Raw genomic sequence first — 11,686 nt, forward strand, 5'->3', positions numbered from 1 at the left:
TCCGAGCTTCCACCCTTCTTACCCCCTCTTTTCTTTCCCTTGCACTTTGTAGTAACTGAACCCCCCTGGATAGTGGCATTTTAGTGTACTACTCCGGGATCCTTGTTAACTAGATACTTGGCTGGAGGGGAACAATATGTAGCTAGATGTCACTAGTAAGTATAGTTGTTAGATTAGTTAGTAGATAGGTCAGTTGGTTTCTCCAATCCAAAGAGAAAGTCGAGTCATCTATGAATTTGTTGTATTTCCTTCCTTCCATTTCCAAGATTTGGTTTCCTTCTCTCGTTTTCTACCATGTACTGTTCATTCTTGGAAATAAGACTCAGCTGATGCACGATGCATGGTTTTTTTAGTTCCAAAGTAGGTATGTATCTTAGTATCCTGCATCAGGTGTGCAAACGGATGGATCGATTGATCATCCAGAGTAAATAAAACTAAATTGTTAAATTAAAATTGATTTTTTGGACGCTTACGAATTAATGGGAAAAATTTAGTTCCAAAGTGAAGGAAAGGGAAAGGGAATAAGAGGAAGGAAAGCCGGAAGCGGCTGCGGTTCGTTCGTTCTTTTTTGACCCAAAAGTCTAAGCGGCGCCAGGCGGGACGGGCGATCCATATTTTTCTTTCCTCTCATTCCCTTTCCTTCATTTCATTTTTTTTTTTTTTTTCCTTTTCGTGATAGGAGAGATGGGAGGAAGAGGGAAGAAGTGAGTGGGAGAGAGGACCGGACTGGGAAGAATATGGATGAGAGAATGTGGCTGGTAGTGAATGAATGAATGGGTTTCTTGTATTCTGTTGGAGTATTATTTATATAAGTATTGTTGTATTGTTGGTCTATTGAATTGTATCAGTGTATTCAAATAGTAGTTTCAGAAGTGAATAGATGTAGCTATGACTATTGTAGAGATTGCAGTTCATGGTTTTCATGGTCTGAATGAAGGCATTCATACGGACATACGGCTCCGGATAGTCCAGGAGATGATGTGATGCGCGTGGTATGGTACTGGTAACCGTCCAAATGGGGGTGTTTTTGACTTGTTTCTGACCAGACAGGAACCGTTCTGTTGCTGGCTCTAGAGAAGCAACCTGGCTAGCTACCACAGTAGTAAATTGCTTATCTACTAAAGAACAAGACGCGTATCGGACGGTATGAAGACGCGGCGGTAACGCGCCGGACCCAGTAAAATGGGGGGATTTCTCCGTAAAGTACTCCGTTCCGTAAGGAAGTAAGTACGGAAAGGGCGGGCGGCGAAAGGGCAAAGTCAGTAGGCAGTCGGAACTGACCTTCAGCTTCTCTCCTGGACTGACCGCACCAGAAAAGTCTGGCTTGTCGTTCCCTAGACGAGGAGCGTGAGAAACACACACACACCACAATGAAACCACCACTCGGCGCCTCGACATCCCCATCCATCCCTTTCTTCCCTTCCCCGTCTCCCTCCTTCTCTTCTCCTCTCCCTCCTTCCATCTTCCTTCCCCATCACCATCATCAACCTCACCCTCAACTCCACCTACACCACCACCGCCCTATCCTCACCACCGGAGTATGTCACCAGCGCCTCACGTCCACTGCCTCCCTCTTCAGCCCTGCCAGACCTTCGCCTCTCTCTGACCGAGTCTCGCCGCCGCCCACGAGTAACACCACCACCATTCACCCGGTTCCCTTCCATCCCACCAACCAATCCCTCAACACCCACGTCACGATCGTCACTTAATTCTTCCACCTCCTCGCCCCAGCTCAGTCTTGCGGTTTTATTAATCCTCACCCACCTCACCTTCGCCTACGTTTGGCTGTGGTCTCTGCCTGAACAACCCGATCGGGGGGTCCCTTCTCATCTTACTCTCCCAACTCCTCTTCGCATCATCTGAAGGGGCAACCCAACCTACCTCATCAACTCCAACTATCTCGACGTCGAGACGATCCACCATGCCGGCCGCCAGCTCTGCCAGCTCCACCACAAACGGTCGCTCCAGCCGATCTGGACCTTCCAAAAGGATTGTTGTCCTCAAGCTGTCTACCGATCTGCTGAGCCAGTTCGTGACACCACCGCCCGAGGGAAAGGACAAGAAGAGCAAACGGGGTAGCGTCAGCAACACCGACTCGCCCGTCAAGATCCAGGAGCCTTCGTCCCCGGCTTCCTCGTCTGCCGAACTACCTCTCCCTCCCTCATCCGTGGACAATGCCTCCGATGCTGCGTCCACCCCCGCCGCAGGCACCTCGGCTGCAGACACACCTCGCCGCAAGGGCGTCCCGGGCCCTAAGCCGGGCACAAAACGAGGCCTCAACCAGACGGGCGAAACCACCCCGAAGCCGAGAGGCAAGCCAGGTCCCAAGAAGAAGCCCCGACTGTATGTTTCTCAACCCGATCAATTGGTTATGGTGCATTTGCTAACTGCTCCTTAGTGATGACGGCACTGTCGACACTGCCAAGTTGGTGGCCGCTCACAAGCTCGGTCCCAAGGCTAACTTGGGTGCCATCAATGCTGGTTTACGCGCTCTAGATCGCACCGGGGCCCCTTGCCGTCGCTGGGAGCGCAAGCCTCTTCAGCTCAAGAGCTTCACCGGTATCCAATGGATTCTGCCTTCTTGGCGTACTCCCCGTCCGTTGAAGTCCGAGGAGAACGACGAGGCTCAGGGCATGGTTCTTGAGACTGGTGACAGCGACAGCAAGGCCAATCAGAGTGCCAGTGGCGTCCCCAGCGAGAAGAGCACTGGTGACGGTGAACTTACTCCCGCTCCGCCTAACCTGACGGAAGCGTCTTCTCCTGCCATCGCCATGACTGCTTGAAGAATCATGCAACCGCTGTTGCTTCCTCCACCAACGACATATTGTCCTTCCTGTACATTACTTTTTGACACACTACTACCTTTATTCCTTCGATGTTCCTGGTGATGGCTTTTCTGTTTCTGCACTTGCGTGTTACTCGGGTTGGCGTTGGGTTTGACGGTTACCGGACTTTATCAGCACTTCACTCGCATGAGGGACGTATTTGAGGCTCTGGCATGGGGACGTGGCGGTGCATCCTGCACATTTCATGGGCTCTTTCTCTGTGAGCTGCTTGCTTGCTTTCACTGCTCGGTTTGCTTTTACTATTTACCACTGTTCTGTATCAGTAGAGATTTCGCTTATGGGTTTGGACAAGGGGTTGAGGGAATTTTCTTTTTTTATCGGCGATTGGCCGCATATTCGAGACATGGATACCAAAATGGACTGGAATGGCAGCATTGTCTGCGTTGTCCCACATGGAATTGAAGGCCGATTGTGCACCGAAGGCCCGCACGTGCTCACTATATTCATCTAGACTAGTAGCTGTCTTATGTCCGTAGATAACCGGATGAATCACCATTCCATGACTACCCGCTAGGAAAGCCTTATTCTCTAGGTTACGATCAAGGGACGCTTGCCTCCGTCGTTGCACTGTGGGATATATTTAGGTGATACAATGTGGCAGGAGCCGATGTTACATCCACGACGCCTAAAAAGCAAAGACGGGGGAGATTTCCGGTAGCCAAGACTGTCAGCATTCGTCGTGCTGCCCTCCTGCCCCGATAATGGCAAAGGTCTCCATACAGTAGAGCAATAGACTTCGTATCCTAGCTACAGAGTGGGTATCTACTATACTGTATACTTACTGACGAATTCCCTAGTCCAAGGATGCTCCCGGACGAAGGAAGAATCGTGGGTTGGACCGTCCCGGGGTGTGTTTCCCCCCCCCCCCCCCCCTCCATGGCGCCAGAGCCGGGGGTGATACACAACCCTGGCATCATAGTCCCGCCCAGTTCGAGTCTAGACATACCAACATTTGACATCAAGAAAGAGTCTCCCCCACAATCCGCCCCATGGATAGGTAGAAAGGGAACGGGAAATAAAGTAACTGCTCAGCAGGTTGTCATTCCTCTTGGACCACAACGGATGATGAATGAATATATGCAAGGGCAGGGGGGAAGAAACGCGGGGAGAGAGAGGGAAGGGGAATTCTTTCCCCCCTTCTCCTCATTTCTGACAAGGAGCTAAACTAAGAGTAAATAATACCCGGGGATTTGTTGTATGCCTACACATCCTGTCTTTTTGTGCTTTCTCTGTGGATGGATGATCATGATCATAAGGAAGAAGAAGAGGAGGAGGAGGAGGAGGAGGAGAAGGAGACAGAAGCCGAAGTCTTGCCCTTCTTCCCCGCAGTTTTCTTTCTCATTTGTATTAATAGGATTGTTCTATTAGTGATAATAATAATAATTTAATATGAACTATGGCTCGGGTCAGGCCATCCGTCATGTTTCTGTCTGTCATACTAAAAGACTGACTGCTCACTTTTCTCCTTGGGTCACGCGAGGTGTGCCCTTTTGGTCATTCACTGCACGCGGTTCTGGTCCTTCTCTTTTTTTCCCCGTCTTTGAGGATTTCGTTCTTTTGTTTTTCCTTTTTGTTTTCACTTTGGTTTTGTGCTGGGATTTCTGCTTGTGTTGATGTGAGCACGAAGCGCGTTTCTGGATTGATCGTTGGCTTCATGTATGTATCTCTCTCTCTCTCTCTCTTTCGTCTTCTACTACGTACTACTATCGATCAGCCCTTTAGGGGGAGAGTTATGTTGCTCCACTTACGCTCCCCGGTTACGGAAGTGCCCCAGAACTAACTAATACTCCACGAGACAGTGAGCCAAAGCCAGACCCGCAAGCAACGGGGAAAACGACAAAGAACGAGGGAAGTTCTGCTGCAGAGTATAACTGCTGATCAGCAAGAAACAAAAGAAAAAACGGACGAGCGAACAGAAATTCATCACAATTCACCGTGCAGATACAAATGGTACGAATGAAAGACATTATTTGAAAGTACTGGCTAAGTAAACTAACAGAGCAAGCGTTAAGTTAGTACCCGGCAGCGGCGGCAGCAGCAGTAGCAGAAGCAGCAGCCATGACTGACGCATCGTTTCCCCCTTCCGGTGGAGCTCCACGAGCAGCTGCTGCTCTCACTACCTCAACTACTACTGCCTCCACTACTGCCGCTACTACCACCACCACCACCTCCTCCACTCCTTCGACTTACGACTACTACTCCAACGTCCCCAGTATCTCCTCCATCCCCCGTCGGTCTTCTTACGCTTCAGTGCTGTCGGGGACCGCCGCTCTCTCCCCTCCCACCTTTAGCAATCATCCTTTCTCGCCCTTCTCCCCCTCCCTCTCCACCTCCACCGCCTCGTATCCCCCGCCGCCGCCTTTCTCTCCCGAAGCCCGCCTGCTGAGGCCATCCGCCGCCGTGGATGCCGAGATGCAAATGAACTCCTCATGGAGGTCATCGCCCGGCGATTCGCTTCCTCCTTACTCTCGGAAGTTTGCCAACCTCGCCCGCTTTGACCCTTGCTATCACAATCCGGGTGCATTCACCGACTCGGCCACACCCTCCTTCACCCCCTCATATCTCCAAAACTCCCGCTATGTCTCCCGTCTCGATGCCGCCCGTCGGGCAAAGCATGCAGCCCAGCGCGATGGCGCCATTCCCTCCTCCACCTCGAATAACCTCTCCACTTCCTCCAGCCAGGCTAGCTTGCCCCGGATTGCACCCTCCCATCGGGGCATGACCTATGATATCATCGAAAGAGAACCCCCCAGCGACGACGACCATCTGCTACCCCTCCCCTCCCGATGGAGCGACGACGATAAATTCACCGGCCTGGAGCTTGGAAATGGAGGGTTGGAAGTCCGATACACTGGTCCGGTTAACAAGCATGAACATGAGGCTGCTGCCGTTCGGGCAGATAATCCCATGCCCCCGCAGTGCGGGATCTACTACTTTGAGATCACCATCTTATCCAAACCCAAAGAGGGGTACGCGGAGGCCACTCTATACCCGTATTGTTCATCAGGTTGCTGACTGGGAACATAGCATGATCGGAATCGGATTCTCGAGCAAGAAAGCCTCGGTAGAACGACTGCCCGGATGGGAACAGGAATCATGGGCTTACCATGGCGATGATGGGAAGTCCTTCTTCGGAGAAAGTCAGGGGCAGGGACGACAGTACGGTCCGACGTTTGGGGCTAATGACACTGTGGGATGTGGTGTGAATTTCTCCACGGGATGTGCTTTCTTCACCAAGAATGGCGTGTTCTTAGGTACCTCCATGCTGGCTGCCTCACAATTTCGAGAGTATTACCTCAGCTAACCACGACCAGGAAATGCATTCCGGGAACTACGAAACCTAAAGGTCTACCCGTCGGTGGGCATGAAGAAGCAACCGCCCGTCCACTTGGTAGTGAACTTTGGGCAGCAGCCCTTCATGTTTGATATCGATGACATGGTCAAGGCAAGCCAACCCACGCACTATTCTTGTTTGAGTTGTAATGTAGCTAATAGTTCCGGACAGAAAGAAAAGTCGTTGATCCATTCGGAGATTGCTCTGACCAGCACGGCCAATCTGCAACCCCCGTTGGATGAATCGGGCCTGCTGCAGGAGTTGGTGGCGCAGTTTCTTGCTCATGACGGCTATGTCGAGACCGCCCGAGCGTTTGCCGAAGAGGTAGCGGCAGAGTCGACGGCGTTGGAGAATGGTCGACAGGCACCGTTGAAGAAGTACGAGGTGGAGGAAGATGTCGAAGCCATCAACCGGCAGAGTATGACTGTCTAAACTCTTGTAGTTGTTGTTTCCCTGTACTGATTGACGACAGAGATCCGCGCGGCTATCTTGGAAGGCGATATCGACAAGGCACTCAAGTATACTAATGCCTACTACGCGAACGTATTGCAGACCTACCCGCAGATCCACTTCAAGCTACGATGCCGCAAATTCCTGGAGATGATGCGTCGGTGCAACGAGTCGTCGCCGTCGCCGTCGAAGCGCGGCAAGTCGTCGAATGGGCTGTCGGACAGCAGCGCAGTGTTTGACCAGGAGATGGAGTTGGACGAGCAGCTACAGGAAGGCGATGGTTACGAGGCGGACGGCATGGACATGGAAGAAACGGAGAGCACAGCGCGATCGAACGAGCTACTCACGGAGGCGGTGCAGTACGGGCAGCAATTGTTCCTGGACTATCCACCAGAGGAGCGGGGTGGGGATCGGAAGATGCTGGACGACATCTTTTCCCTAGTGGCCTACCAAGACGCGCGACGGTCAGTGCATGGCCACTACCTGGACCCTGCGGGACGAATTGCCGTGGCGGAAGAGTTGAACTCGGCCATTCTCGGTATGTTAATTGTAAATCTACTGATAACAGTACAGTTACTAATGGAAAGCAGTGTCGCTGGGTAAATCCTCATCGGCCGCGCTGGAGCGACTTTACCAACAGACCGAAGTGCTGGTGAACGAGATTAGCGAGGAGGGCGGCGCCGGGGCGTTTATTAATGTGCGTAATGACTTTCTACTTTGAGCGGGCGATCTGGGTAGTCTCGGGAGTATTTTATGTGAACGGTTTGATTACATGTGGAAAGACTGTGTACCTGCATCTCATGATGGATTGATTGCAGCAGGGGGTTGAGTTCTTTGGGGGGGGATGGCTATGCCTCTTTCCTTTCTCTCCCTTCCGAGGGAGAGAAGAGAAAAAAGGGCGCTGTAGGTAGTAGTACATACGACAGCAGACAGTGTAGGGAATAGCGGAATATGCAAATGCACACCGGTCCACTCTCTGGGCTTTCCGATGAAGAAGAAGATGAGGCTGATGCTGATGCTGGTGCTGATGATGAAACGAGCCAGGAGAGGATGGAATTGGGCGACCGGATGGAGCAGTGGATGGAGACAGGACCAGCTGGCACGGGATGCTGCATCCATCAGGCACCGACCAGCCTCCCTGGTTTGCCTTGCTTGCTTTGCTTGCTGCGTATCATTTTCATCGGAGAGTGGAGTCTGTTCCGGATCAGATCGGGGAAAAGGAACAAACAGTTGTCAGTGCATTATTCAGAAATGAGTTATTTTTATCTTCATGTGAGTGTCGAGAGAAATTCTCCAATATCTCCCATATGTTGATACTCATAGTAGATGATTGTTGTAGATGGAAACTAAGTACGTATGACAGTGTGTTGTATGTCTGTAATGTCCGTAATGGCAGTACCGATAAACTTCGCTGCCGTGGGTAACTTTTCCCCGATCGAGCCAATCAGCTGCCCTAAATTAGCTGGCCGCCTTGATTACATCTTTTTGTGTACTGTTCGACATCATCGACTGGGCGAAATGCATTATTTACGCTTTACTTCTTCTTCCAGTGAAACTCATTCCATCCCATCAATTCAATCCAATTCTTCCCCCCGGTCGTGCATATCGGCCATTGGACCTGCAGGATTCGGTCTCTGCATTCTTCCTAGGCCCGACAGGGCCCTTAGTTTCTTGCCTCGGATTCTTTTCCTCCTTTTCCCCCTAAATCATAATTAGTTAACTAAGTTAGTGACTGGTTTGTGTCTGAAGCAAAGACACCATCTCCACTTCAGCGCCTAAAATTAATCTCTCACACTTCTCCTCTATCTCTCACTGACTGCCTCTCCGGTCTCTCGATGAACTGGCGTCTCCAGTCCAGCTCATCGCTCCGACTAGTAGGGGTGCCAACTCACCTTTTGCTTCAACTTCCTCCACCTGTTCCGAAGAATCCTGCTGCTACTGCCGCTGCTACTTTCCCTCCCAGCCATGGATTCCGATCCACCAGCCGCTAATCATTTGCCCTGCATTCCCTCCCACGCGGCCACCAGTTCCTCTTCTGCTTCTCCCCGTTGCTGCTGTGGCCGCGATGACTGCGCATTCTTGCTTCATAATCATGTCGCCTTGGAGGGGCTCGAAAAGGATTTGGCAACTGCCGCGAGGCTGGGCCAGGTACGTTAGTTAGTCTACTTTTTTTTTTTTTTTTTTTTTCTCTTACTTTCTTCGTCTCTTACGCTTTCCTTCTCCCCGTGCTTTTCCATCGGTGGATTAATTACATTATTCATTTTGCATTTTAAACTTCGCTCGTTGGATGGTTCGCCGACGTCACCCTGGTTTTCCCGGCCGCGGGGGTGTTCTAGTCGTACAACCGGCCTCTTACTTCCCTGCTGTATAAGGATGACCGGCCAGGGATCTTGCCTTGCCTTGGTTTCTCGTTTCTGCATGTCTGCCCATTGGCTTTTATTTAACCGTTTCATCGTGTTGCGTGACGCCCCTCTTATATCTATATCTATCTATCTATCTATCTATATCCTTATACTCTCTCTCCTGTATACCCGCCCACCCACATACTTCTCTCGGGCTGCACATACTTCTTGTCTACCCGCACATTTTTGTTACCTTTTTTGGATGGATCGGTGCCCACCATTGGAATTTGATCATCGCTCGGGCTCGCGAAGATGAATGCAATAGATTGCAGTCGATCGGGAGATGCCTTCGTGGCTTCCTCGCCGCCATCATCACCATCATCCTCCATGCTGGCGTCGTCCCCAGTACTCTCCCATTGCGTTTTTGTCCGTCATGACTGTTTTTCCAGATAAAGCTGCCATGGCGGCAGCCACTAGCAGCTCATCATCGCTAACCTTTGCTCTCCAGGCTCTACTCCACCGTCATGAATCCTACATGGCCGAGGCGGAAGAGGACCGCCATCGGTTACTCGTCAGCATTGAGAACTTGGAACGCGAAAAGCGGGAAGTCCAAGCTGAGAATGCTCGCATCATTGAAGAGAATCGCGGTCTGCTAGAACAGCTCGATGGCCTCAACAAGGCCGTTGCCGAGTCTGACTCCCACTCCAAGTCGCTAGAAACCCGCCTCGAGAGCACCGAGGCGGAGCTGCGCAAACTTACGCACTCGGCGGCTCGCGCCGCCGATCTCGAAGCGCAACTGGCGCAAATGGAAGCGGAACAATCCAAGCTGCAGGAGAGCCTGCAGTCCGCACAGGAGGACTCCAAGTCGGCCGTCCAGCGATGGCGCCAAGCTGAATGTACCTTGCGGGACCTGCACGATCAGGTGGATCGCATCGAGAAGGAAGCCCGCGAGGAACGGGACCGACATGCGGAGCTGGTTCAACGTATGGAACGGCGGCGGACCGTGGAACGGGAGCTTGATGGCGCCGCTGGTCGACTGAAGGGCGCCGCAGCGGCCCAGGAGTTGGGTCGCAATCGCGGCGGCGCAACGGTGGTCTCCCGCTTCGTCCGAGATATCCTACAAGACAATGCCAACCTACAGATGGGGATCATGGAGTTGCGGGAGATGCTAGAAAGCTCCAACCAAGAAGTCGAGAATCTGCGGGATCAGGTTCTGTCGCACCAGCCGTTGGGGCCCGAAGACCAGGAGATCCGGCCGTCCACGACCCTCAGTCAGGAACTGGAGTCGAAGGAGTCGCGTCGGGTGTCGCAGGAATTCCACATCCATCACCACTATCACTCACCGGCCATCAAGAAGGAGCGGGGGTCACTCTTTCGTCGCAACAAGAAGAGACGCTCCCTTGGCAGTGCGACGGTGCTACACTCGGCTGCAGGAACACCCCTCCCTCTCAGACCAAACCACCGCTCCAAACCTTCGACTTCCTCCGCATCCACAATCCTTTCGCAAACCTCCGTCTCCATTCCTCCGACGGTTCCTCACCGTTGGTCTGTGCAGTCGCCTGCGACGGAATCGATGGCTAGCTCCCCACAGTCGGCATACCAGCCGTCATCCATCTTTGACCGGGTAGACCGCGGGTTCGATTCCTCCCAACCGACAAGCCCTGACAGCACGGTCTTCTCTTCGCCGCTGCGAAACGGTCGGTTCAAAAAGGCGCAGATCGATGCGGCATATCGCTCGCTGGATGGCGATGGAGTGCCAATACCGGGCATTGACGACGAACTGGTTCATGACTATTTCCAGCGTCGCAGCAGCGCCGAATACGCGGGCAGAGGCCCGATGCAGTCCGTCATTCCGGAGGAGAGGGAAGATGGGCGATCGACAAACTATCCCGAATCCGAGCGGGCTGCCTCTCCTGCCGTTCAGGAGGGCATGTTCTCCACGCCCTATCGCGGCCCCCGCCGCAGCGCCTCCCATGAAAGTCTCTTTTCCGTGGCTGGTATGGACATCCACACGCCCAGCCGTCGTCCCTCGCGACTGAGCGACCTCCACTCCAGTGCTGTCCCGGTCCGCATTCCCCGCCGGATCATGTCCTCCAGAGCCGACCTGTTCCCCACGCCTCCCGTCATTTCTCCCAGCATCGTCACAGCGGGCAGCGAGCTGGCGATGATAACCGACCAAAGCCCGCAAACACTCCTTGCCTCAGTGGCCGGCAGTCGCAGTCAAACTCCGGTTGAGAACGACACCGAAGACACCACCACCTCATCCCGCAAATTCTCCTTGGGCCGACGCGTGGGCGGCTGGGTCCGCGGACACTGGGGCACGGCGCCCACCTCGTCCAACGAACCCAACGCCGAGACATCTGCCACAGCTTCCGCTCCTGCTTCCAACACACCCAGCCGGAGGCCCTCATCCGCCGGCTCCACCTCCAGGAAGAGCCGACACCATCGGCCTCAGCTGGCCCCTCCTTTGCGCTTCCGATACCCGGGAGTAAACCAGAAGGGACCGATCCTGGGGTTCCGGCCTCCGTCGCGATCACGAGTGCCTGTATCGGTACATGCAGAGCAAGTGGACGAGGGGCTACTCCGGGAGAGTCTTGCCGACTGCCAGTGAACCACCACTGGTATATTGTTTTAATGTCGAGAGTATCTTGTTGATCACGGTGCTGTCATTCTATTCAGTTACTACCTTATAGTGTTGATGAGCGTGGTTTCAG

General features: G+C 53.0%; 3 protein-coding genes across 3 annotated transcripts; all 3 read left to right on the forward strand.

Annotated features, from left to right (window-relative positions):
* The first annotated feature begins 1,148 nt into the window (after positions 1-1,148).
* Positions 1,149-1,815, forward strand: BO87DRAFT_148860 (uncharacterized protein). The gene has a single exon (XM_025618164.1). It carries the CDS (start codon positions 1,371-1,373, stop codon positions 1,707-1,709), a length of 339 nt encoding a protein of 112 aa, XP_025476190.1. The 5' UTR covers positions 1,149-1,370; the 3' UTR covers positions 1,710-1,815.
* Positions 1,816-1,921: 106 nt separating this feature from the next.
* On the forward strand, positions 1,922-2,783 carry BO87DRAFT_400182 (uncharacterized protein; the record flags this gene model as incomplete). The annotated part of the gene is made up of 2 exons (XM_025625500.1): positions 1,922-2,343; positions 2,399-2,783. The coding sequence occupies 2 exons, from the start codon at positions 1,922-1,924 to the stop codon at positions 2,781-2,783; spliced, it is 807 nt and encodes a 268-aa protein (XP_025476191.1).
* A 2,121-nt stretch (positions 2,784-4,904) lies between these two features.
* Positions 4,905-11,583, forward strand: BO87DRAFT_400183 (uncharacterized protein; the record flags this gene model as incomplete). The annotated part of the gene is made up of 8 exons (XM_025625501.1): positions 4,905-5,815; positions 5,874-6,100; positions 6,161-6,291; positions 6,352-6,598; positions 6,653-7,168; positions 7,218-7,331; positions 8,615-8,778; positions 9,481-11,583. 8 exons carry the CDS (start codon positions 4,905-4,907, stop codon positions 11,581-11,583), a joined length of 4,413 nt encoding a protein of 1,470 aa, XP_025476192.1.
* Positions 11,584-11,686: the final 103 nt, after the last annotated feature.

This window comes from Aspergillus neoniger, assembly GCF_003184625.1.
Source record: "Aspergillus neoniger CBS 115656 unplaced genomic scaffold BO87scaffold_34, whole genome shotgun sequence".
NCBI classification, from domain to species: Eukaryota; Fungi; Ascomycota; class Eurotiomycetes; order Eurotiales; family Aspergillaceae; genus Aspergillus; species Aspergillus neoniger.